The sequence below is a fragment of the Camelus bactrianus genome, chromosome 34, assembly GCF_048773025.1.
Source record: "Camelus bactrianus isolate YW-2024 breed Bactrian camel chromosome 34, ASM4877302v1, whole genome shotgun sequence".
In the NCBI taxonomy this organism is placed as follows: domain Eukaryota; kingdom Metazoa; phylum Chordata; class Mammalia; order Artiodactyla; family Camelidae; genus Camelus; species Camelus bactrianus.
In genome coordinates, this window is record NC_133572.1 from 7,967,847 (window position 1) to 7,993,605 (window position 25,759).

A 25,759-nucleotide genomic window follows, 5' to 3' on the forward strand; every position below is an offset into this window, starting at 1 on the left:
GACTCTGGTGGTGCCGGGCGGCCTCTTTTTTGCATTTCACAGACCTCAGCGGCACACGCAACATCATCTCTGTTTCACAGTGTGTCAGTTTCCTGGGGCTGCTAGCCAAGTGTCACAGACCAGAACCACAGAATTTTATTCTCTCTGGAGGCTAGAAGTCTGAAGTCCAGGGCTGGTTCCTTCTGAGCTCTGAGGGAGAAGCTTCTGGTGGCTGCTGTCCATCCTTGGTGCTCCTTGACTACAGACAGCATAACTCCAGCCTCTGCCTGTGTCTTCCCGGGCCCCCTGCTCTGGGTCTCTACCTCCTCTGGACCCGTGTGTCTCTCCATGTCCTCTTCTTAGAAGGACACATTGTTGGGTTTAGGGCCTCGGGTGGGGCTGCGCGTCTCACACCTCCCCTCAGGTTGGCGCCCTGCCTCGTGCTTCACTGCCTTTCTGCTTCCAGGATGAGTCTGGGACCCCACACTCCATCTGGCCACTGTCCGCTTGTCAAGGGTCCTCTGCCACTGCCCACACTTGGTGCTCACACTGTATTAATGGGTGGGGCTGTTACAACCCCTGTAACTCCTCCTCCTCCACCTGAAAAGCTGTTACGTGTTATCCTTTAAGCCTTTCCTCCTCAGGGAGGGTGGGCTACCCTGAACACCCTGGCGTTTTGTGCCCAGCCATGGTCCTGTGTGTTCCTTTGACATAATGTGTAATACAATGCATGTTTTTGCTTCATTACACCCATCTCTCCTCCAAACTGAGCTCCTCTGAGGCAGGGTGTTTTTTTATTTTTAAATGGAGGTACTGGGGATTGAACCCAGGACCTTGTGCATGCTAGGCACATGCTGTACTTCTGCGCTACACCCTCCCTCTGGCAGTTTTCTTATGAGTCCCCAGCAGGTTAGACAGATCATCCACAGCTGCTAAATGGCAGGGGAAAAAGTGGAAGTTCCCTTCAGGGGCTGGGGACTGAGCAGCATCTTTCTCGCACTTGTATTATATTCCCTGCAATGCTTGGTGTGTAGTTGGCTCTCAAATGCTTTCCATAGGGTCTAGCGATTGGATAGAGAAGCCACAAGTAGCAGAAACCTGGCCGGAGCTGTGGTTCCCAGACACCAGCAGTTCCATTAGGGTGATGACCTGAGGAGTAAAACTCCCCTTTTATCCCCCAACTCAGGTGCTTCTTAAATGGGATTTAACTGAGGTCAGGGAGGGGATACCTTCCATCTTGCTGGTGAAGAAGTGCGAGCAGAGAAAGGGGGAGCCCCCGAATGCCGAGGTGGCCTTGGTAAAGGGTCGGAACCCAGGCCCTGCTCCCAGCCGGCCGTATTCCTGCTTCTGTCCTGTAGTCAAGGGTGAGTGTCCTGGTGGCTATGGTTGGTGGGGGGTGGTGAGGGAGGTGTCGGCAGGGACTGGGTCCTGGGACCCCCAGACTGAGGCAGACCCAGGCCTGTCCTCGTGGAAAGGGCCCCCCCTTCCAGCCTTGCAGCTGAATGAAGGTCCTCTCCAGCCTCTCCTTTAGGGGGAACAAGAACCCTTACCGTGAGACTCTCTTCTCTCATTTCCAGTCACGTGAGCATCCCTTCTGTGTCCCTCAGCAATGCTGCCTGTCCCTCAGAGCCAGGTCACACTCAGGAGGCGAACTTGAGGTGAGTCATACCTGGGTCTCTAGACTCCATCTGTGGTCCTTCTCCTACTGATTTCCAAGGGCCTCAGCCTTGTTCTGTGGACCGTCAGCAAAAGAATTATTTCGTCTACTGGGTCCCTCCCTGGCTTCTGGACGGGAAGGGGCATCTCAGAATTACTCCGCTATCCCATCCTCCTCTGTCCGCCATGCCCCTGTGCCTCCTTAAACATTGTACCCTGGGTAATTCACCCCAGGCATGGCTGGCTTGGTGCTGGGCTGGTGTATCAAAGGGATGGGAGGAGAAAAGGAGGTTCAGAGGAGGGTAGAGGAGAGAGTGCTGAGAGGACAAGGTGGGAAGTCTCAAGTTAACAGAAAAGTGGAGAATAATGGACATGGTGACCAAAGAACGCTTCAAAACAAGCATTCCCACAAAGCTCTCCTGCACACAGCTCTGGACCCACCAGACAGACCTCAGTCCAGAACAAGGAACAGAAAAAACAAGATGCCTCTTGGGGAGAGGATGGGGGGGGGGTGCGGGAAAAATCCCCAAAGTCATGACCCTTCTGTTTTTACTTCCTCCTCCGACTTGACATCTTTTTCTTTTTTTTTTTTTGTAGTGTTTGAATTTTTTAAAAACATTTTTATTGAGTTATAGTCATTTTACAATGTTGTGTCAAATTCCAGTGTAGAGCACAATTTTTCAGTTATACATGAACATACATATATTCATTGTCACATTTTCTTTCACTGTGAGCTACCACAAGATCTTGTATATATTTCCCTGTGCTATACAGTATAATCTGACATCTTTTTCTTGATGTCATAAACCTCACCCTAGTCTTGGTGATCCAGACTCCTAAAATACTGGAATTGGGAAGCCCTTAGAGATGGCCCTCTCCCGCGTGGCAGCCACTGGTCACACAGGACTTTTGAGCACTTGAACTGTGGCTGGTCCAAATCAGCCAGTGCTCTAAGTATAAAGCACACCCTGGACTTTTGAGAACCTAATCTGAAACAAAAGAATGTAAATTAGCTCCTTAATATTTCAGAAATGTTGATTACATGTTGAAAGGATAATGTCTGGGATCTCTTGGGTTCAATAAAATATATTATTAAAATTAATCCCATTTCTTTTTACGTCTTTTAATGTGGCTGCTAGAAAATTTAAATTACACATGTGGCTCTCCTTCGTGGCTTGAATGACATATTTATGGGACAAGGCTGAAGAGTTCAGCTTGCTCCTTTAACAGATTGGAAACTGAGGTCCACAGGGGAGACACGATTCAGCAGATGGCGCACACTGAAAAGCACTGTCACTTCCAGTCCCCAACAGTCACACCCACACCCACACACATACACACTCCTGGGGAGCAGGCAGACTTAAACCCCTGGGCTGCAAGCCTCAAGGGATGTGTTCCAAGACTCAAGACATTGGCTGTGGTTTCCTGGGACTGAAATAAAAACCTAACAAAGGTAAAGGCATTGTCTCTCAAAAGTCACCTTTAAAAAGCCTATTAGACTCTGGAAACTTCAGGTGTTAGGGGACCTGAGGAGAAAGCTGGGGAGCCCTAGGCCTGCCCACCCCCAGGTCCATTTACATATAGAGTACCCCAGCTTAGTTGACCAGCTGCCCTAACCAGCACCTCAAGGACACGCAGCGCCCCGCCCCCAAAGCAGCGGGGTGGAGTCTGGCCTGAGGCAGCCACCCCCGGATTGTTTGACCAGTCAATAAAGGCATGTTTCAGGGGGATTGGCTTGATCGTGGAAGAGGTGTGGGCAGCCCAGGGAGGGGGAACCAGATACCAAAGGCAAATTCCTTTATTTCATAATTTTATCTGGCGTCCGCGTTCTCCTCCACTTGCATTGCCGAGGCTTTAAAAGAGGTGGTTGGGAAAGCAGAGCGATAACGATCTCCCCGCCCCGGGGCAGCGCTAATGGCGCTCATCTGGGGACAGTTCCGAGGAGCGGAGTAGCGGAGCTGACCCTGGGCCCCGGGACGAGGTTCTCCTCGGCCTCTGCCTTGACTGGGGACCCGAGACGGTGGCCAGTTCCTCCTTTCCCGCGCCCGGCTTCCCCTGGGACCCAGGGAGCGACACAGGAGCTTCGAGCGGCCTGGCGCTCGCCCTTGGCCGACCGGGGTGCCCAGCGGGGAGGGCGGATGTGGCTCCCTCCCCGAGGTGACACCTTGCAAGGCGGACACTGAGCGGTCCCCTCTGATTCCTTTTTTCACCCGGTGTCCGGGGACTTCCCAAGCAGCCTGATGGGCCGGGCAGGCCGGGTGGGTCCCCTCCTCCCACCATCGCCACCACCACCTATTCCGAGGGTGACTGTGCTGCTGACGTCAGGCGACTTTTGGCTCATTCCCTGGCACGGGGACTTTATTTTCATAACAGCATGCAGTGCCGTGGAACTGGAATAGGCGTGTCCTCTCCCCCTGACCCTCTCCCGCCCCTTGTCCCTCTGCTCACCCCCTCGCTCCCAGGCTCCCTCCCTCCGGCGACAGCAGCCTTTATAACTGCTCGGCGCCGCGAGGGCGGGATCGCCGCCCGCGGGCTCCCGCAGCACCGAGGGGCTCCCGCGCTGCCTCCGTCGCGTGGGACGCAGCGCCAAGTTCACGCGCCAGAGCGAAGGCACCAGGGTAAGTGAGGCGCGCCGAGCCCCGAGCGCGCCCGGCTTCCGCACTGAAGTCCTCGGGGGGGAGAGCGGGCCCCCGAGGGGCGGGGGGATAAAGAGGAGAGAAATCCTGGTGTGGACTGCAGCTGGCTCTGAGAAAAAACAGTCCCAAGAAAAGAATTCCTTTAGGTTATCCCAACTCAAACTTCCCCCGCTCTGGGCTTCCCGAGCTAAGATAGAGGCAGAGAGCAGAACGACAATCTGGATAGTTTCTGCTCAAACGCACTGAACAAACTCAGAGTAGGTGGAATCCTGGCCAGGCAGGTGAGTTGAGGGGTCAGCGGAGGGGAAGAGAAAAGAGAGAAAGATCTAGAGGAATGGCAGGGACTGAGGTGGGGTGCGGGAGGTGGGGTGCTTGGCAGGAGGAGGGAGGTGGCGACCACTGCTACTTCACTGAGGTACTGCAAAGTGTCCATTTATTTTGTTCTTCCATGACAAGCGTGCCCTTCTGAATTTTGGGAAGTAGATTCTAGAAGCCACCTCTTGACGTGAGTGTGGGCCCTCAGCTCCACAGCATGTCATCCTCTCATGTCCCTTGAGTTGCTCTGGACCCCAGGGTTGAATGTCCAGTAACAGATAGGCAACAACTAGATAGGACCCAGGGAATGGCCCCGAACTGTCCAAGATGGTCCCTTAAACATCCATGGAGGAAGGAAGGGGAAGACAGCTCAGAATCAAGGAATTTGAAGGACTTTCCATGCCCAGCTTCTTTCCAGGCTGATTTTTGCCTCAGAGGGTGTAAATGCCACACCTGTTGAAGGGTTTGGCTGAATCAGCCTCAGCTGTGGGCTCATTCCAGAAAAGGAATACTTGAGCCACTTCAGATACAATGGGCTTGGGCCTGGGGAGGGGCGAGGATGGGGGTCAGAACTCTGCCCCCTAGGTCTGTGTGCTAGGAAAGGGAAGAGGGAAGGAATGCAGAGTGGAGGGGAGGGCGGGAGAGGGTCAGCAGAGGTTATCTCCAGGAGATAGGCGCCACCTGGGGAGTGGAGAGGTGGGTGCTCCCAGGGCTGACGGGAATGAGCGGAACTCAGAAGGGCTAACATTCTTGGGGAGTGCTCTCAGCCTTGAGTCAGGAAGTCCAAGTTCTCATCAGCTCTGCAGGCCCTGTAGCTGTGTGCGGGCCAGAGCTAGGCCTTGAGTCCCTCCTAGTGGGTCTTGGAAAGGCCCCCAGCCCCCTCCCAGGGCTGAGATTCTAGCCCCTCTCCATCTGCGTGGGTCTCTTTGGGAGTCCTCTTTGGAATCTGCGTCTTTGTATTCCACTCCTCATTGGGAATTGATGACGACAGGGTGTAAAGAAGAGTTTTGACTGATTTTATTCTCCTTCTGGGGGCTTGTCTTCAGGTCCACTGCCATTTAAAAATCCACAGATTGAGCTGAGGAAATGATGTATTGGCTTTAAAAACAATGAATTGAATAGTGTTTTTGCTTGAGGAGTCTATAATTTTCTTAGTAGTTTGGTGTGTTTGTTTTGACTTATATTCTTACTTTGATTGCCTTGTGGTCAGAATATATAGTCTGTACATTTTTTATTTTAGACTTTGAGTTTTTTGTGTGTGGTCTAAAATATGCTTTTTGTAAATGTTCCATGATCACATCAATGGAAGAAATCATATAGAAAGGATTGGTAAGCTAGATTCCCGGCCAGAAACATCCCACAGCCTATTTTAATAAATAAAGTTTTATTGGAATTCAGTCAGGCTTATTGCCATGTATTATCTATGGCTGCTTTCAGATATAAACAAATGGCCTACAAAGCCTAAACTATTTACTATCTGGCCCTTTACAGAAAATGTTTGCTGATCACTGATATAGAGGATCTGAATTACATAATTAATAATAGAGATCTAATAAAATATGAAATAGATCATATTTTGATTAAAGTATTCATAGAACACTTATAAAAATTTACCATTTATTTTTCCTATTTCATCTGTTGAGGACTGATAAAGAAGTATTAAAGTCTGCTGTAACCATAATATTTCTTTTGATTTTTCCTTGTATCTCTAGTAGTTTTTATTTTGTGTATTTTGGTGCTATGTTGTTCAGTGCATAGAAGTTTATGATGGTCATGTCTTCAGTGTAGGGTATTCTTTTTTTTTCTTAATTATTATTTTAAAAAAGAGCTTTTTGGTCACTATAATAGCTTTTTGCCTTGACTAAACTTTGTGTGATTTTAATACTTCAACTCTTACTTAAGTTTCTCACCTTGAGCAAGTATTTACACTTGTACCTGAAACCTAATACTTGCTAAATAAACATCATCTGTTAGTATGGCTTTTTTTTTTTTTTTTTGCATTTATTTTCATCTTTTCCTTTGTTTTACTTTCAACTTTTTGACTTTTGTTGTTTTAGGTGAGGTTCTAATAGGTATAGTATGGTTCAAATTCAGTCTTTTCATAATAAAAAAGTTTCCATTACATTTATTGTAAGAATAGTTGCTTGCTGTTGTCATCTAATTTTTGGCCATGCAGTCTCCTCTCTCCATCATCTCCCACATTAGATAGTCTATGTTGTATTTTTAGGTACACTTGAGCATAGGGTAGTACAATTCTTAGGGTTTGGAAATACAGGCTTGTAAGGAGAAATGACAAGTTTAGCCTGGGAACGTCAATATGGTACCTTTATATGTTGAAATAAAATACTTAAAAGGTGCCTTTGAGGCTTTGAGATAGTATACCAGGAGAGGACTTCACTTTATCCACCTATTTTCTGGAAATTTCATTTCTTAAAATTCTGGGCCTAAGAGATTTGGAAGTTTTGTTCAAACTCTTTAAGTTAAAAAAAGAAAAGTGATTTCCAGTATTTTATTTTTCTATTTCAGTAATTTATTTTATATTAATTTAAAGTTCACTTGCTTTGTTTAGAATAGAGGAAGATGCTAGTATCCCTCAAAGCAGAGCTACCCAAAAGTGAAGAAATTGGGATGAAGAGTGTGGTTATGCTTGTTTAGATCTGCCCGTGGTGGGAGAACGATTTATTTTCTCCCAGTTACTAGATAGAAACTCAACCCAGTGATATTATTCAGATGCTATTCATAAGCGGTTGCCTTGATGCATCACGTTTAGGTCATCAGAATTCAGATGGCTTACCCAGAAGAGGGGATCCTGGAGATTCCCCTGGAGACACTTTCCATCTATAACTAATCCTTCACTTAGCTCAGAGACACTTCTGTGCGACCCCACCCTCGTCTTTAACTTGGCCTGTATAAAAATATGAGGATTAGCATCAGCTCATATTCATCTCCAAAAATTCTTCCTCCCCATTACTCACACTTGCTAATAAATACATTGTTTTGAGTTATATTCAGTAGTCAGTCTTCATCCAAAATGTTTGCTCAGCAACCTCTGTGCAGAGCACATAGTGAAAAAGACACCAACAAATAGAAGATTTGCTCTATTTCCTCGAAAACTTGTTATCTGATAGGCGCTGATGTTATCAGTCAGAACTGGTGTCAATCTATAACATGTAACATACATATGGAATAACTTGAGCGTGGATGAATACTTAATTTTAAAAGCTATGAGGAGAACTACAAATTTAGAATGAGATGGGACTAATAATTTAAAAAACCCTCAAGAGAGAGGTAAGTTTTGGACCAAGGTTCTGAAGAAATACGATAAATGGGTTGTGGCTAGGAGCAGGAGGGTCTTCCTGGCAAAGAGAATAATGCGTGAGCAGGAGTGACTTGGTGAGGGTTGGTCTTAGGCTCCAGTATCCTTCCGGATAGAAAATACTCTTGGCAGATTTGTTTGCCTCGCATAGATGTGGGGAAGGGAGTTAGGAAGGCAGGAAGAAGTGGGTGGGTGGGAGGACCATTTGGAGAAAAGCCTGGAAACTCAAACTGAGATCGAATCTGTTTTGATAGACAGAAAGGAGCTGATACGCTTTTTAACTTGAAGACCCCTTCCCAGGCTTCTCTTTTTGCTCCCCTTATAGCATTTAACTCTATTGAGCACTCTTTTTTTTGGGGGGGGGGGGAAGGAGTTTGCTCCTTGGCATCTGGGAAACCAGCCAAGCTTATTTCTGGTTTTGTTTTTATTTAATTTAATTTATTTACTTATTTTAGGGGGGAGTGATTAGGTTTATTTATTTATTTTTAATGGAGGTCCTGGGGATTGAACCCAGGACCTCGTGCAGGCTAAGCACATACCCTACCACTGAGCTATGCCCTTCCCCCGCCCTGGGCTTATTTCTTGGATTAAGCCCAGCAATTTCTTTTTAACATCCTTTTCTGACTCCTGCTGGGATGAGACGGTGTTCCCAGGGTTCTGTCCTTGGCCTTCTTGCTCCCGTATGAGCTGCCCGTGTGATCTGGTCTCCTCCAAAGCCTTGGGGTCCCTGCTATGGGCCCATGACCCCCAGCCTGTGCTCACAGCCCAGACCCCTTCTGAGCCTGAGGCTCAGCACGTCCACGTCCCCGTGCAGAGGAGTCAGCACAAGCGGGTGTCATGGAACCTGGCTTTTAAGAGCCATGTGGTCTTGGTAAGTTATTTAATGTCTGTGCCTCCGTTTCCGCCACTGTGAAAAGGGGGCATAACCAGAGGGCTTTTGTGAGGATTAAATGATACTGTGTGTGGTCCAGAGTAAACTCCCAGGAGACTTAGCGCTTGTCAATCCTGGGTTCCTCCATGAGCATGTCCCATATTCATCTTAGATTCAGCGAAGCCAAGCTGGGCATCTCTCACAAGCCTGGATTTCTAAACCCCATTTGCTGCTACCTGCCTAAGAATCTCCCACCTCTCCCTGCCTATTTTTCTAGCCTCATCTGCCTGGTCTCCTTTCTGAAGCCTTTTAAAAAAAACCCATTAGGTAAAGTGGGCCACTGTTTTCTGCATGCCGTCAGCATCTCCTGCACACTCTGTAACCTTACTTGTGTGTCACTGTGACTCTGCTGGTCCTCCCAGGAGCAGAAGCCACACTTTTGGTATGCGAGGTTTGTACACTTAATATAGTACCTGGCACAAAGTAGGCAAATGTTTGTTGATTGACAGGAAGATTGCACGCATGCAGGATTGCTTGCTTCGGAGATTTCTTAGAGATAGTTTAAATAGAGAGAGGCTGGAGTCGGAGAAAAGCTTCAGTGCCTGTAAGAGTGATTTAGAGATGAAACAAAAGATTAAATTCTAACTAGGACTACTCTTAAAGGGGTATGCTTTCTAACTATGTTATATTGGCTGTGTAACTTTATCTCTCCGAGAGTCAGCCTTCTCACCTACAAAATGGGTTGTAGGAATATTAAATGAGGTAATAGATGTCAAAACAAGTAAATAAGAGAATACATATAAAAACATAAACATGCGGCATCAAGCCTGGCTCACAAGAGGGCTCTGTATGTGGTAACAGTCGCCATTAGTTTTAGTTACGCTTATATTGTGACTATTGTTATTACTACTGATTGAATGCGGCAATTCCAGAGTAGAGAGAAAATTAAAATGCTACTCACAGATTTGCCTGGCTGGGCTGGTGGGATGGCTTAGCTTCAACTAGCACTTGAGTTTCTGGATGTCGTTCCCTGGCAGTCATGCTGAGAGGTCAGTAAAGCCCTCTTCTTTTCAGACGACAGAAGAAGATAAATCTCGCAAGGAGGAACGTAAGGTTATCGTTGGGCCAGGTCCAGGGTGGCAGGTAATTCACGCTCAGATCACCTGGGGAGGGAGGGCTGCACACAGCCAGCTGGGCAACCTTCTAGGCCTGGGCATAGGTAACTCGACACCTTCCCCACCTCTCTGGGAAAAGAGGGGTCTCCAAGGCTGGAAAGGAGAAGCTGGGAGACCCCTCCCAAACTGGCATGTGTCCTTGCACATCAATCAGTGGGTCAAGGTCACTCTAGGGCCAGTCCTGCTCCCGGACCCCTGCGGCTCTGTCCTGCTGGTGAGTGTCCCTCTCAGACCCTTCCACCTCACCTCCAGTCCTGGTTTGGGGTTTGGTGAGGAGTCTGTGGCACATAGTCTTTTAATGACAGGAGATGGGGTGAGAAGGAGGATGAAGGAGAGGGAGAAAGAGATTTGGAAATTGTCTACAAGGAGCTCCCCAGTGGGATGAACCTCGGAGCTGGAAATGGGCTCAGACTGCCTGGCTCAGCACCTGGCCCCCTTTTACAGAGGAGAGGATGGAGACTCCAGGAGACAGTACTGCACACAGAGGCCGCTGAAACCCCTCTTTCCTAAAGGCGTGGAGTCAGAGATGGCTTGGAACTGAGCCCAGTGACTCCCTCCCTCCCTCCCTGCCTCCCTCTCCTCTCCCTCTTCCCCCCACTTCTGGCTCTTCTTTTTCCTTCCCTCTCCCTTTCCTCCCTCTTTCGTTGTTTTAACCTTTTGGTCAGGCCCTGACTCATCCGAAAAGGGTTTAAGACATCGCCAAGGGATTTCGGGGTCTCTGTTGTGGGTGTCAGTGGATTACCGGACAGGGTGTGTGGGTCAGCAGCTGTAATAAGTGAAGGGGTTCTCACCCTTATGACTCAAAGTCCATTCTCAGGTCCCAAGCCAGAGGCTACATACACTAAAACCTCATCATCTTCCTCCAGAGCGCAGGGTTTAGTCATCCGGGAATTGGGTGGGAGCAAATGACTGGGTTGCAGTCTCCCTGCTTACTGGGAACACCTCAGGATCCATGCTCTGCCAGGAGACACCTGGAGTTCCTCAGATAGGAGTCCAGACGTGGCCAGAGCTCCTACATCAGACCCACATGAAGAGGACAGGAGCAACGGGGTTGGAACTGAGGATGCAGACGGGGCTCGTGAGGAAGCCTGGTGCCACTCACCCCACGTGTCTTGGGAGCAGCCCCTATTCTACCAGACTAGACTCCACTTCTGTCTGCAGGCTCACTCTTGCATCCTGGCAAGGCGCCCACCAGCCTCAGGCGCTGAGCTAGAGGCTGGGGAGAGACATTTAACAGCTCAGTGTCCACCTTCATTGAGCCTTTGAATCTAGCGGGGAACAGACTCACCAACAGGCACTGCAGGGCTGCGTGATCAGTGCTATGGCAGGAAACGTGGAGGCTCTCAGGGAGTTCATGGGATGCGTCTCTCACTAGACTAGGGCAGCCCGGGAAGCATCCTGGAAGAAGGGACCTCTAAGGGGATGGATCCTGGGGGTCGTGGGGGAGAAAGTCCATGCAGATGGGACAGCATGTTTGAAGTGAGATGGTGGGGTTGTCTGGAGGATACTAAGAAGCACGCATACTGGACCAGGAGGAGGGCGTGGGGAGGCATGATGCTGGAGAGGCAGGCAGGGGCTGGGGGTGTAGAGCCTTACGCCTTGTGCAGGTGATGGCTCTTTCTCTGGCTGCAAATAGAGTGACTCGAAGAGGGCAAACCTGGGGATGGAGTGCTCGAGCTTCTGAACTGGTCCAGGCAGAGATGATGGTGGGCTGACTTAGGGCTGGGAGAAGTGGACGTCCTCAGGAGACAATGCACATGTGGAGTTGATAGACCTGGGTGATGGGCCACTTTCCGTAGATCTTAGGTCTTAAGTTGGCTTTTATGCCACTGCCTTGGGTTCACAAACGGGGAGACCCTGGGATGCCTCCTGTCCCACTTCCTCATCTTCTCCACACACCCTCCTTTCCTGCCCGTTCTATGGCAGAAGGGCACACACAGCCAGTCTGTAAATACAGTCATTTCTTTACCAGGTAGGAATTTGAGGGTATGCATAACTCTGAGGAGTGGGAGCAGTTCACAGGGCAGGCTGTGCTTCTCAGCGGATTTAACCCAAGCTCAACACCTAAAGCAGCCCAAGTGCCTGTGTATTCACCCCCATTTCTAACTGGCAGGTCCCCCCCACAGCTTTAAAGGGGTTGTACTGTGTTGTGTTAAGACCTATGATAGAGTTAGAATCTGGGTTTGAATCCTGGCCCTTCCTCTTACTAGCAGTGTGACCCTGGGGCGTCCGCTACCTTGCTGTAATTGTAGGACAGGGAGAGTAATAAACTGAGCTGCAGGTTGAGGTGGTCGTGAGGGTTAGACAAGCCAGGTGTGCACAACCAGGCCTGATCCTGGTGAGAGTGAGTTATGAGACGTTCCCGCCCCTTCAGAGCAAGTCTGAGCGTCCATTGTTGCTTTCCTCCCCGCTTAGTCTTTGTAGGAGCAAGTTCCTTCTGGGCTGGGCCCCAGGTCTCTCCACTCTTGATTCTGGCTACAAATGACGTCCACGTGACCGCTGGCCTCGTGCCGTTTTCTCCTGCTCCAGCCCTTCCGTTCTTCTCCGAGGCTGTCGCTCTAGTTCCTGGCAGTTTCTATTCCCAAATGTTGATTTCTTCCCTTTTCGTCTTCCAACTCTGCTTTCTAGAAGTCCTCAGCTGCTCAGGACCCGGCCACCTTCCTGGCGGCCCATCTGGGCCACCCCCTGGGTCACCTCGCAGCTTCTCAGGGCAGACCTGCTTGTTAGGGAGTTGGGTGAGTTATCTTTTCATCCAACAAAATGCAAAGGTTTTAGACCTTGCAGACCCGTTGCGCAGTCCCTGTCGTGCTGGGGAAGGGGTGGGGGAGGGCTAAGAGGGGTGAATTTAAAAGGATTATTCCAAAAAATTATAGTCACTCAGGTAAAAAAATATTTACTAAGCAGTTTTAAAAAAAGATGTTAGTGAGAGATTTGAGAAAGAGGAACCCTAACTGGATATTTGCTATTAAAGGGTTATTGTTAATTTTTAAAGTGGGATTAAGTTAAAAGAAAATTTTATCTTTTAGTATTTATGCATAGAATGATATGATGTCTGGAATTTGCTTAAAAAATACCTAGTCGTGGGAGGGTATATAGCTCAGTGGCAGAGCATGTGCTTGGCACGCACAAGGTCCTGGGTTCAATCCCAGCACCTCTGTAAAAAAAAAAAAAAGTCCAGTGAATAGGTTGGGGACATAGATGAAGCAAAAGTGGCCACGTTATTTTTGAAACCAAATGATGAGTACGTGGGCCCCCAGTATTCTCGTCTCTTTATTTTTTAGTATACTTGAAAATTCCTGTAATAAAAACTTGAGCATTAAAAAAAAGTGTTTTAAAGATACTTCAGGGGCTGTTTCTCCATCTCCCCGGCATGGTTAGGGGCGGCAGGTGAAGTGAAACTGGGGGAAATGGGCTTTCTCTCCTCTCCATCCTCACTGCTTGTTGCTTGTGTTTTTACCTGAAAAACTGGGTTCGCCTCTTGGTGGGTATCGAGCCAAAAGGCGCAACCAGGCCAAAGAACGGGAGTAAGATTTATTTCGCGCAGCAAGAAAGGGGAACACCAGGCATCTTTCCCAAGTATTATCTCCCCATAGGACAAAACGGGAAGTTTTTTTTTGTTCCTTTTTATTTTTTCCTTTTATTTTATTGTTGTTGTTGTTTATTTTTACAGATTTATTTATTCATTTATTTAACCGGGGTGCTGGGGATTGGACCCAGGACCTCCTGCATGCTAAGCATCTGCTCTACCACTGAGCTATACCTTCCCCCCAAAACTGGGGGCCTTTTAAGCGAAGGTTCATGCATATTCATGAAGGGGCTTGGGCGGTTGACAGAGTCCAGGCTTTAGTTGATTGAGGTCATGAGCTTTGGGAAAGGTCATCTTCCTCCCTTAGGGTCCAGTTGAACCGGTGGTTGAGTGCTTCAGGCTAACCCATCCCACTGAAGCAGACCTGGGAATCTTTATAATTGATGTATTATCTTCGTGATTGTTACTTCTCTTGTCTGATAACAGACAAGACTGTTCCTGCATTCTTTTGTTCCCTTAAGAACATTAATTACTGATACCTGTTCAAGGACAAGTAAGGTTTAGGCCCTGGGAGGAGGGGAGGGATAAATTAGGAGTTTGGGATTAGCAGATACAAACTACCATGTATGAGTAGAATTGATAAACAACAGGGTCCTACTGTACAGCACTGAGAACTGTATTCAATAGCTTGTGAGAACCTATAATGAAAAAGAATGTATATATGTATAGCTGGATCACTATGCTGTATACCAGAAACTAACACAGCATTGTAAATCGACTACACTTCAATAAAAGCACTCACACACAGACAACAAAAAAGCAAAATGGCTCAGGCCAAAAATGGCTTCTCTTATGCCAAGAAAGCCACGCCTGCTTCTCTTTCTCTGGAGACCCCTACCTTACCTGCTCACAGTGTGAGACCCTGGTCAGTGGGCGCCAGCAGTCCCCAGGACACAAGCCCTGGCTGCACTGCTGCACGGAAGTGAGGGGCCCAGAGGTCCCAGGAGCCCCCAGGACACAAGCGCTGGCTGCACTGCTGCATGGAAGTGAGGGCCCCAGAGGTCCCAGTTGGGGGCAGGAGGTCTCTGCCTTACCGTCCCTCTGGGCAGCGCGAGAACCATCCTTTAGGTGAAAACCTCGTCAGTCTCTCAAGATTTAGAGTCATCAGGTTCCTTTATGATAATCAGGTAATTACAACAACTACTTGTCACAAACAGCACTGACTTGAGGGGTGGGGAAGGCACAGGGAGGGGCAGGGACGGTGAGAGAAATACCTTTCCAGCAGGACACCGCCCTTGTGGTTAATCTGAGAGCGTGAGGTAGGGAGTGAAGAGAGTGCAGGAGCCTGGTCTTTCCGCTGACTGGGCTCTAGCCTTTCTGCAACTTCCGCATCACTAGGGGGTCCCCCTCCCTGTCCCACACTACTGAGGGCAAGGCCATCAGACTTTGTGTCCCTGGATTTCAGGCGTTGCCTGTACTTGAGTCGCATCTGCCTCTCTTTTTGCTCCTGTGTCTCGTCCTGCCCTGCGGAGATGGGACTTAAGCATTCTTTTCTCTGTGCTCTGCATGCGGTAAGGATGCCCAGGGTGTCACCTGCATGGGCTGGAGTGCAGGTGTCAGTCCCTTGGGTGAGGGAAGGCCACGGGAAGGCTGTGGCAGTGGTGGCAGAGGAGGTCCGTCTGTCTGTCTCTTCTACCACAGCAGGGAACACGTCTGACATCTGTTTCCTCCTTCACCGTTGAGCGTCTAGAATAGTGATTGACACGCAGAAGTGCTCAGTAAATACTGGTTGAATGAATGACTCTGTAATACAGAGTCAAGCTTGGAGAAGCAAATCTCATTACATTAGGAAGATAGATTTAAGCTATCAGTGATTTAAGTTACTTATATTATTTAAGTTATTTTATCTGAATACACCACACATATAGTATTCTAACATCTATCAAAAATTCATGTATGTATATGTATGTGTTATAATGCATGTGCGTGTTTGTGTGTATATATATGTGTGTGTGTGTATATATATATATGTGTGTGTGTGTGTGTGTGTGTGTGTATAATTTTTTCCTGATTGCTATTGAATAAAACTGCTGGGACGTGACCATCTCATCGAACTGGAATGATGATTTTGCATCTTTAAGGGAAGCAGGTGTTTAAATTTCGTCCACTTGCCCTGGACAGTCAGCCGGCGATGGTTTATTCTGTGTCCCCCCGTGCTGTGCTTGCCTTGTGGTTTGATCTTGAAGCTGTTTTTTCTGCTATAAGGGAAGAGGCAGGACTCTGGATATTTTGTGCTTTTTCCTGCTCCTCAGTCCCAGCTGCTCTTCTTGCTGACTTCTTTCTGCACATTCCCTCCCAGTTTGGCACTAGAAGCAGCTGAAAGCTTTCACTGATGCTTCTCTATGGAGGGGGTCTCAGTGAGACTTCCCATCTTCTAACCCCCACCCCACCGTATTGTTGTCAATTCAGAACTTTTCCCTGTTGAGTGAGCAATCCTATCAGGAAAAGAAAAACTAAAGCAAAAAATAAAAAAATAAAAAAGTCCATGCACAAATAGCTCACAATAAAACAAAAAGAATAGTGTCATAGAAACTTATAAACAGTAAAAAAAAAAAATTCGGAAAACAAAATTATGGTTTTGTTGAGAAGCTGTTAAAACCACAGCCATCCTGAATTTCGACATCTTATCTGACGTTGACTTTGGAATTTGAGAACCATCTCTTTTGAGGAAATGTACAAAGTCCTTTCTCTTCCTGTTTCTCAACTTATCTTCCCACGTGTGCCCTGCATCTCTAGGAATTCGATTTCATGGGGTTTGGGAAATCAGCTGGGTCTAAAATTGACATGGAGGTTGCAGAAAGAAGGCAGCATACCTGGGAGCTTAAGGACAGCTAGATAGGGAGTTCTTTCTTTCTTCCTTCCTTCCTTCCTTCCTTCCTTCCTTCCTTCCTTCCTTCCTTCCTTCCTTCTTTTCTTTCTTGGAAGGTAATTAGGTTTATTTATTTATTTTTAGAGGTTGTACTGGGGATTGAACCCAGGACCTTGTGTATACTAAGCATGTACTTTACCACTTGAGCTATATCCTCCCTCCTCCTTTTTTTATCTTTTGTTTTTGTGTGTGTGTGTGTGGGGGGGGTAGGTAATTAGGTTTCTTTCCGTATTTTTAAATTAATTTTTAATTTAATTTAATTTTTTAGTGGAGGTACTGGGGATTGAACCCAGGACCTTCTGCATGATAAGCACGCGCTCTGTTGCTGAACTACATCCTCCCCCTAAGCAGCTAATTAAGAGCTCGCCAAGCCAGGGAAGACTCCATCCACTGCTTTTTGGGATTAGCAGAGCCATCCTTATAAACCTTAATTAAGGAGGGGAAACCTTCTAATATGTTACAACAGAGTTGAAGAAGAGGACGCAGTGGCTGAGAAGGGAAGGCTGGCATCTGCAGAGAAATCTACAGATCAGATAACTTCTCTCATCCACAAGAACGAGAAGCTTACAAATAATGTCTGAGACAGGGCCAAATGTGGGAAAGAACTTGGGACGATAAATGATGATTTAAGGGCTAATGTCAAGGTTAGATACTACCATTGTCACCACTTCCTAAGAAGACACCAGCCCCAAATACCAGGAACCCTGGCAAGTTGTTTGTGACCTAGTTTTTGAGATGAGACTCTGAAACACCTCATCAGAGCCCTAGGCTCTCCAGCTTCAGGGTAAATGTTAATGTAGTTCAGTTGTGGGGAGGGAGGTCTGGAGGTCTGAGATGCGCCTTTCCTTCATCAGCCTTTAGCATTTACCATCACAGTTGGAGGAAAAGTTCGTATCTTGATCTCATGTTGTAAGTTCAGGGGCAAAACCCTGGCTAAATATACAGAGTTGGTTCCGAATCGTTCTTGGTCCTCTGTGCCTGCGTTGGGAGACTCACCTGCACCCCCAACCTTGCTTTCTTGCAGGACCAGAATGGCCACAACCCCTGATGGTTGCCGTTCGAGCCTGGAGTCCAGGTACCACAGGCTCTGTGATAAAAATGCAGCCTGGGGCATCGTCCTGGAGGCGCTGGCCGGGGTCGGGGCTGTGACCTCGGTGGCCTTCGTGATCACCCTCCTGGTCCTCATCTGCAAGGTGCAGGACCCCAGCAGGCGCAAGGTGCTCCCCACCCAGCTCCTCTTCCTCCTGGGCGTGCTGGGCATCTTCGGCCTCACCTTCGCCTTCATCATCCGACTCGACGGTGGCACTGGGCCCACGCGCTTCTTCCTATTCGGTGTCTTCTTTTCCCTCTGCTTCTCCTGCCTCCTGGTTCATGCCTTCAGCCTGACGCAGCTGGTCCGGGGGAGGAAGCCCCTCTCCCTGCTGGTGATGCTGGGCCTGGCCGTGGGCTTCAGCCTGGTGCAGGACGTCATTGCTGTCGAGTATGTGGTCCTCACCATGAACCGGACCAACGTCAACATCTTCGCTGAGCTCCCCGCTCCGCGGCGCAACGAGGACTTTGTCATGCTGCTCATCTACGTCCTCTTCCTGATGGCGCTGACCTTCCTCACGGCCTCTTGCATCTTCAGTGGCTCCTTCAGTGGCTGGAAGAGGCACGGGGCCCACATCTACCTCACCACGCTGCTCTCCATGGCCATCTGGGTGGCGTGGATCACCCTGCTCTTGGTCCCTACCCCTGGCCCCCAGTGGGATGACACCATCCTCAGTTCAGCCTTGGTTGCCAGTGGCTGGGTTTTCCTGTTGGCTTATATTTTACCTGAGTTCCGGCTGCTCACAAAGCAACGGGACCCCATGGACTATCCTATGGAGGATGCTTTGTGTCAACCTCAGTTCATGAAGAAGAGCTACGGTGTGGAGAACAGAGCTTACTCTCAAGAGGCAATCACTCAAGGTACAGAGCCTGGCTGGGGGGAGAATCCCCTGTGGAAAGATGGGGGAGAATCCTAGGATATTATAACTGTAAGGAGCACACACGATTATCCAGGGCACACTCCTCATAGAACAGATAACGTCCCCGAGGCTCGGGTCTTCTTACGATCATCCAGCTGGTCAGCGACAGGCAGAACTAGCAGCTGCCCTCGAGAATCTTTATCTAGTACCTTCTACATAAAACCATGCAGGTTTCTCTGAATCAAAATAAGATGGAGCAAAGGGAAGGAAAAGGAATGGTTAGAGAAGTTCCTAGAGACAAGCGGGTGAGGTGGTATTCTCTGTAAAAGACAACCAGGCAGTCCTTCCAGGAGTGTGGATCCTTTGCAGATCTGAGGGCATAAAGCCCAGCCGTGCAGTGACCACAGAGCTCAGAGCAGGGAGAAGTCTGTTTTATCGTTAATCAGTGGTAATCTTCGTAAAGGTACTGAAGATTTGGATTTAGCCCGAAGAGCTACATTTTACTGCACGTCTCTGGCCCACGGGGCGGGGAGGGGCAATTTTGCTCTTGCCTGGAGTTGTGGGTCACTGGGCTAAACCGATAGCCAGAAGCTGCCTTTGCTGAAACATATCTGTTCATCGGTCTCTAGGGTTTACATCGGTCTCTGGGCCGAATTAGGGGAGGGGAATAGGTTTGGGACAGGAGTGAGGGACCTCCAAGGCCAGGCTCCTGGCTCCAGCTAGCAAGTCCCTCTGCTCTTGAAGCCTGCTGTGCGAAACCTCCTGGTGTCTCTGCCACCGTGGTCCCTCTGCTGTGCACTTGGAAACTTGAGCGGGGGGGGGGGGGGCTGGAGGGGATATTTCACCCCCACCTCTCCTGTCCACGGCTTCACTCCATCACCTCACGCCCAGACTCCCTAACTCATCCTCCTTCCCTTAATCCTTCTATGGGCCACTGTCAGCTTACTCTCCCTAAAATACTTCTCTGGCCACCACCCCTTCCTGCTCACATATCTCACTGGCTCCCCCGTATCTACTGCCTTTACCGAATCCTCTATCCCCGGTGAGTGTTTTCACAGCTGGAACCCCACCACCACCACTGCGGCCGTGTTCTCAGTCCAAACAAACCAAGTCCCCACATTTCCCTGCCGGTGTGTCTGGGTTCAAGGCGTGTCCATCCTCTGCCTGACATGTCATTCCTCATTCTTGCTCTTGTCCAGAGTCAGATATTCCCGTCTCCCTTGCGCTCCGCCTGCATTTCTGTGGAACTTTGCGATGCTCTTTGATCAGAGTCTGTCTCACTGCACACTCAAGTGTAGCTGCCGTGTGCTCCAAGGGCATCCTCTGCGCAGGAGTCATTCTGGCTCATCCTTGTGTTCTTCACAATATCTTACATTCAGACAACATTTTAGGTATTTATGGAGTCAATTGGACAGGTAAATTTGGTGGGAAATAATAAACGGATTGCTTTAACTTGTATTCACAATGGGTGTATGTGTTGACTTGTTTGTTCCCGAGTTTTAATCCCTCTGATTTCCCCCAAATACATAGAAAACAAATTCCGTCCCTTCACAAAGAAAACAGTAACATTTCCCCCTCCTTGTTGGGCAGTGAAGGAAGTGAGTACCTCCCCAGTGAGACCCACCCTAGGTGTTCCTCTGGCCAGATCTATGTCTGAAAAGACTGGTTTCAAATGTGCTTTTGAGTGGTCCTAGGATGGGGAGGCCTCTGGAGAGGTTCTGGAAAGCATTTCCCTAGTGATGCTACGTGGATAGTTATTCATGCTTTCGACCAGTTTGGAGCTTGCTCTGGGCCTGCTGCTGGGCCTGAGGACACAGTCTCTTCCTGCGTGAAACTGACCATCTACTCGGGAGACAGAGGATGAAATGGATAATGGGTCACACTTTGATAAATGACTCCACTTGTCGGCGGGAGGTGAGCACAGGTCGGGGCACGAAGGAGGGGCCCTCAAGCTCATTTGCTCCTCTCTGTTTCAGGCACTGAAGAGACAGGCGACACGCTCTACGCCCCTTACTCCACCCACTTCCAGCTGCAGGTAAATGAGCTTCTCCTTTGTCGCCAGCAGTGTTAGCACCCCAGAAGCATTTGTCCTTTGGGAACAGATGCCGATGCCACCCCGATGGCCGCCAGAGGCCCCCTGGGAGTTACGTGTCTGCTCTCCTGCAATCTGCCTCGTGGGGGTTAGTGCAGGAGACGGGAGTGCAGGGCAGGGGAGGGTTTAGGAGAAGGGGAAGTAAACGACTCCTGCCCAGGTTGGAATGTGGTGGAAATGGCCAGGAATTGGAGCGGGTTTCACAGTCTGAATGCTTCCTTTTCAGAATCGAAACTCCCCGAAGGATTTCTCCATTCCGCGGGCCCAGACTCGAGCCAGCCCTTACAGTGACTACGAAGGAAGGAAAGATGTCAGTTAACGACACGTCCTGAAGGGACGGACGAGTGCAGCAAGTCAGCGGAGCCCGCTGGGGGTTTGTGGGATGCGGGCTGAGTCCCGAGCCTTCTCAGGAAGCTGTCCAGAGCCTTACAGGAGGCCCGGCCGCCATTCTTCTGTTCTGGAGTTGAAGCAGGGTGCCTGTCTCCAGTTCTCAGCAGCACGTGGGTCTTTCCCTTCGCCCCACACTTAGGCTACGTCTCTCAAGGGGGAGTCTCAGGCCACTCGGGGTTATCCTACCGTCCCTGTCATTGTGTGTGTGACCAAGGCTCTGGTCATCTGACCACACACTGGCTCGTTCAGCCTCAGAAGCCAACTCGTCCAACTCAAGGCTGGTTCTGCGAGGATCGCTTGGCTCAGGGCAGAGCTGCACATCTGAGCACACACAGCAGAAGCCTGTCTCTCAGCCCACCCTGCCCACATCTACACTGGAAGCCGACTTACTGGCCTCTCCCTTGCCTGGACAGGAGAGGCTAAAAGTCACCCTAAATTTGCTCATCTCTGTGGTGCAGCCTAACATAGGGTCCCCAGTGCCAATTCGCAGATCACCTCTCTCTTCTGGCACTGTCCCCAAACTTGTGTCAGCCCCCAAACTGCTCCCCCAGGATTCTCCCTCCAGACCTCACCAGCGCAGACACGCCCAGTGTCTCTCTGCCAGGAGGACACGTGCCCTGTCTTGCTCTAAGTTCCCGCCACTGATCCTTCTCCCATCCTCAGCCTCTGTAAATAGATTTACCCAGGTTCATCTCCTGCTTCCTGGAAGTGGGTATTGTCTACAAACCGGGGTGTGTTCCTTGTAAAATAAGTTATTCACTGTTCTTCACTGGAGATGCAATAAAGGTGTGAAGGCAACTTTATTTTTACTGTGGCTGCGGCAGGACGAGGGGTGGGCACTGGACTCATGGGGAGCCTCAGGCTCTTGTCTTCATGTGGGACCTGAAGTTCAAGGTTCAGTGCCACTGGGTGTGAACCTGACCTTTCTCCATGGGTTTCTCCTCCTCCTTATGTCGATGACATGTGTCTTCCCCAGTTTTTGAGGTGAGTGGTAAGGCTGAGGGGGGAGCCAGGAAGGGTCACAGACCTGAGGTTTTGCTCCAGGAAAACAGAGGCGTGGCCACCTTGGAATGGGGTTTGGCAGCCCAGGTCAGGCAGGGAGGAGACCTTAAAGCCCGTTTCACATTTCACCCGAGGTTTAATTGTAGGAGGGGACAGATCCAGATCCCTAATTTGACAGAATTGGTTCATGATCTCTCTCAGAAAAGACATGGTACCTAACAACTATCATTTACTTAATCCCAGAAACAGCTCTGTGGGATGGGGCCATAGAAAATTGCTTTTTTGGTGAAGAAGAAGAAGTAGAAGAAGAAAAAAAAAACCATGGAGACTGAATGCCACTTACAAGGTGGTGAGGGAGTTACCGCCTCAGGGCTCTGTTTCTCATCAAAAAGAAAACCCGGTGTGGGGAGGGGTGGGCTGAGGTTGGAGGTGAGTCCATGACACGCTGAATCAGGGACACTTACATTCCACGAAGGTTTGGTAGATTGTTTTCCACATGGCTTTGCACTAACATTAGCCTAGTTTTATACTGAAAAGGGGAATTAAACATAATGATTCAGATCCTTCTAGACTATTCAAGTCTTTCCAAAGAGGCCATAACCCAATGAGGTTTGTTGTGAGGAGAAAACAATACACTTTCTTGTATATCATCCATCACAGGCAGCGCGGGTGCTCAAGAAATATGTTTTTCCTTCCCTCTTCTCTCTCCCTCTCGGTCTCCGGCCTGTCAACCAAACAAAAGGGGCTGAGTGAAAGCCACAGAATTCTCTGGGTTTGCTTTCTGATTAAGCAAAGAATGTCCCAGGTCTTGTAACCCCATGAAAACCATCCTCAAGTCAACTTCTTCAAAAACAAGAGCGGACTTGGAAGTGGCACCCCCATTGCTGGAAGCTGGTTTCTAAGAAGTAATTCGCTGTGTCCTAGAAGGGACTCTCCTGTGGTCTTTGTTTTGATTGTCCTTAATAAATGGTGCTATCCCTGCCAAAAAAAAAAAAAAAAAAAGTTTGTACAAGTTGACCAGCACCTCACTGAGTTCTTTTCCTTACCAGGTGTTAAAAGGATGTTCCCCATTCAAATAGCACTTGTCATCCCCACCCCCTTCACTCCCAACTGTTAACCTGGCTTCAGGTCACTGACTTCTGCACGTAATTAAACTCTTTCATTAAAATAGGGACATCTCAACAGGGACTGGAGGTTTTGGCATCTGAGAATCACTGTGCTCCTGGAGAAAGGATTTCCTGTAGCCCTTCCTGTAAGTCTCCCTCTTACACCTGCACCGAAAAAGAATGTGCAGACTTAGCGCAACCTGGTCCTTGAGTGAAGCTGGGATCGATGGCTGGGAACCAAAACGGCACCCCCCTTGAACCAAATGGGTGATAGTGAAACGAAGCTCAACCATCATCTTTCACTGTCAGATGAGGAATAGACCTAGTCTGGTCTCTGCCTCTTACTTTAGCTGCCATACCCCCAGGTTCCACTGGGTGGCGGTGAAGCCTCAGGCATCGACCCTCAGGGACTCAGCAAACATCTCCGGCTGCTCTCCTCCAAGCCCAGGAGGCAGGACTGCACTTACTCGGCGAGCTTGAGGCAAACGCGTCCCACCTTAAAAGTCTTGAAGGGGTGAACTGTTTGTGTCCTCCCTCCCACCATCCTTAAAGAATTCACTCTCCATCTCCTTTGCTGGAGTTTCATTGCCTTGCATCTTATTTTTGTGAGACTCTCTTAAGGTATTTCCAGCTCCTTTGCCTGCAATCTGGCGTCTTTACAGATATTAGTCTCATATGCTGTTGTTACTAATGTCGACGAGTATTTATGTGCTGAGAACATTGGCTTTTTGTCAGGAAATGTTTGCCAAAACAAAGACTGCAGCCTGGACCCGGAAATACAGCAGTAAATTCCCTACCCCACCCCACACATTCTGGGTTTTCTCCCTTCATTTCTTAGACTTGTCATCACTGCTGACAACTGAACAGCGCCCGGCTGATCTTTCCCTCCTTGTCCACTTCCTCCTGTTGCTACGGGATTTGCAGGTTTTACGCGGTCCCACCCCAACCTGAAGCGTGGGGTTATTTCAGAATTGGAGGTGGCAGCATCAGAACAGTCTTCCTCGGGTGTTGATTGCTGAGGTCCCAGATCTGGGAACTTGGCCTCCAGTGGGTAGCCTGCTGCCTTTGGAAATTCTATGGTCCGCCTTTGGTCATTTTCTGGAAGCCTTTCCATTGAGGCAGACTATGCTTTGCCTCCCTTGGCTGTAGGGTTTCCGGGTATGTAGAGGAGTGTGCGGGGTGGTGGATCAGTGCCTGACCCCGATTTCTGCACCCTCCTGATGGCTACCACTTCCTTGACCCTTCAGAGTGGGACACTCCAGTGCCTAGAATGTCCGTGTTTGAGAAGGTCACAGAGCTTCCTTCCTTGGTGTCCACAGGGAATTCGGGCCTAAACAACTTAATACAGCTGGGCTCGGATATCTGGTTCTGTCCTCTTTCTACTGTCAAAACTTGTGTGGTCAGTTTCAGACACTTTATTTTTCCCAAAGCAAGTGCTTGAGGAAAGAATCAAATAAAATGACCATGGTCAGCTTTTTCTCAAGGTGTCCCATCAACCAGAAATGCATGCCAGTCTGAAAACCCTTCCTCCATGGAGTGAAGAAATTGTACTATATAATCTGATACCTAGTTGAGGTTAATCCCAAGTAGGTTTTCACAAAACAGTTCGGTTTGGCCCTGAAGCCTTACACAGGGGCTTCTAATGGTTTCACCTATTGGGATTCTTAGAAAGTGATATAGGTATCTCAAGGCACACGGGGGTAAACGAACCCTGCTGTGTTCTGTCAGACATAACCAGTCTGGGGCTCTGGTCTTTGCACACCCTGCCTGCTCGGGGAACCAGCATCTCCCCACCCTCATCATCCATCTCGCTTACTGCCTCTCTCCTGTCTGGTTCTGCTCCTTCAAGTTAGAGTTCTTAATGTTTCCAATCACCCACTTCTGAGAGGAGTTCTCCATCAAGGCTTCCTTCCGGGTGCCCAGCCCTACACACCTCTCACTGGAGTCTTCCCCCAACTCTCCCCAACTTTCCCCCAGCATTTGCATCTCACCTCCAATGCTTTCTTAGTGAGGCCTCCCACCACCAGGCAGTTTCATGCTGGTTTCCCCTAGTTGCTAGTCTTCAGAGCACCAGTCTGTTTGCTTTAGAGCAGTTACTTGAAATTACCTTTATTTCTTGTTTTATTTGTTTTTCCTCCCACTATTCTGAGTATTTTAAGAACACAGAAGATTGTTCTGTTTCCTCCTGTATCCCCAGGGCCTAGCACAGTGCCTGCACACAGAGGAGAATTTGTCGCATGTTGCACTTTTGGGGAGAAAGGTAATTGTTTTGTTTGGCCCAGGCTAATCAGGATTGTGGTATCTCGAGCACCGGAGCACCGCTGTCAGATTCCCTCTGGGCGGCTCTGGCGTCTTCAGTGCCATGTATCTTTAAATAACTGTGATGAATTTCAGCTGATCAACCATGGGGGGGGGGTGGTGTGTGTGTGTGGGTGTGGGTGTGTGTGTGTGTGTGTGTGTGTGTGTGTGTGTGGGTGGGTGGGTGGGTGTGGGTGTGTGTGTGTGTGTGTGTCCATATGAGAGCACTTAAATCCAACGTGATAAAAGCTATTCCCAAGCCTGAGGCTTGGAGGAAAGAAAGGAAATTCTTTGCTTTTCGAGCTGAGTGCCTGTCATCACGTCCAAGTTTCATCTCCCTGAGGCTTTTCTTTGTCAAGCTTGGGAAAGCGCAGTTTCCTAGGAGAGCTACACAAGAACAAACTTCAAATATGAAAAAAGAGAAAAGCATCCCCCAAGGCAAAAATCACAGAAGCATTTTAGATTGACCCCCACCCCCTGCCAAAGATCAATGGCAGTCTTTTTTTTTTTTTTTCCAAG

At 48.9% G+C, this 25,759-nt stretch overlaps 1 protein-coding gene across 1 annotated transcript; it reads left to right on the plus strand.

Moving 5' to 3' along the window:
• Positions 1 to 3,500: 3,500 nt before the first annotated feature.
• GPRC5A (G protein-coupled receptor class C group 5 member A) lies at positions 3,501 to 21,637 on the plus strand. The gene is made up of 4 exons (XM_010946448.3): positions 3,501 to 4,253; positions 17,428 to 18,353; positions 20,329 to 20,387; positions 20,671 to 21,637. Exons 2-4 carry the CDS (start codon positions 17,435 to 17,437, stop codon positions 20,761 to 20,763), a joined length of 1,071 nt encoding a protein of 356 aa, XP_010944750.1. The 5' UTR covers positions 3,501 to 4,253; positions 17,428 to 17,434; the 3' UTR covers positions 20,764 to 21,637.
• The last annotated feature ends 4,122 nt before the right edge of the window (positions 21,638 to 25,759 follow it).

What these genes read in the sequence shown, in the direction of transcription:
- GPRC5A (XM_010946448.3), top strand. Translation starts at nt 17,435, where the DNA reads ATGGCCACAACCCCTGATGGTTGCCGTTCGAGCCTGGAGTCCAGGTAC. An exon ending in TCAAGAGGCAATCACTCAAG is followed by an intron (nt 18,354 to 20,328) that starts GTACAGAGCCTG and finishes TCTCTGTTTCAG; the next exon opens with GCACTGAAGAGACAGGCGAC. An exon ending in CCACCCACTTCCAGCTGCAG is followed by an intron (nt 20,388 to 20,670) that starts GTAAATGAGCTT and finishes CTTCCTTTTCAG; the next exon opens with AATCGAAACTCCCCGAAGGA.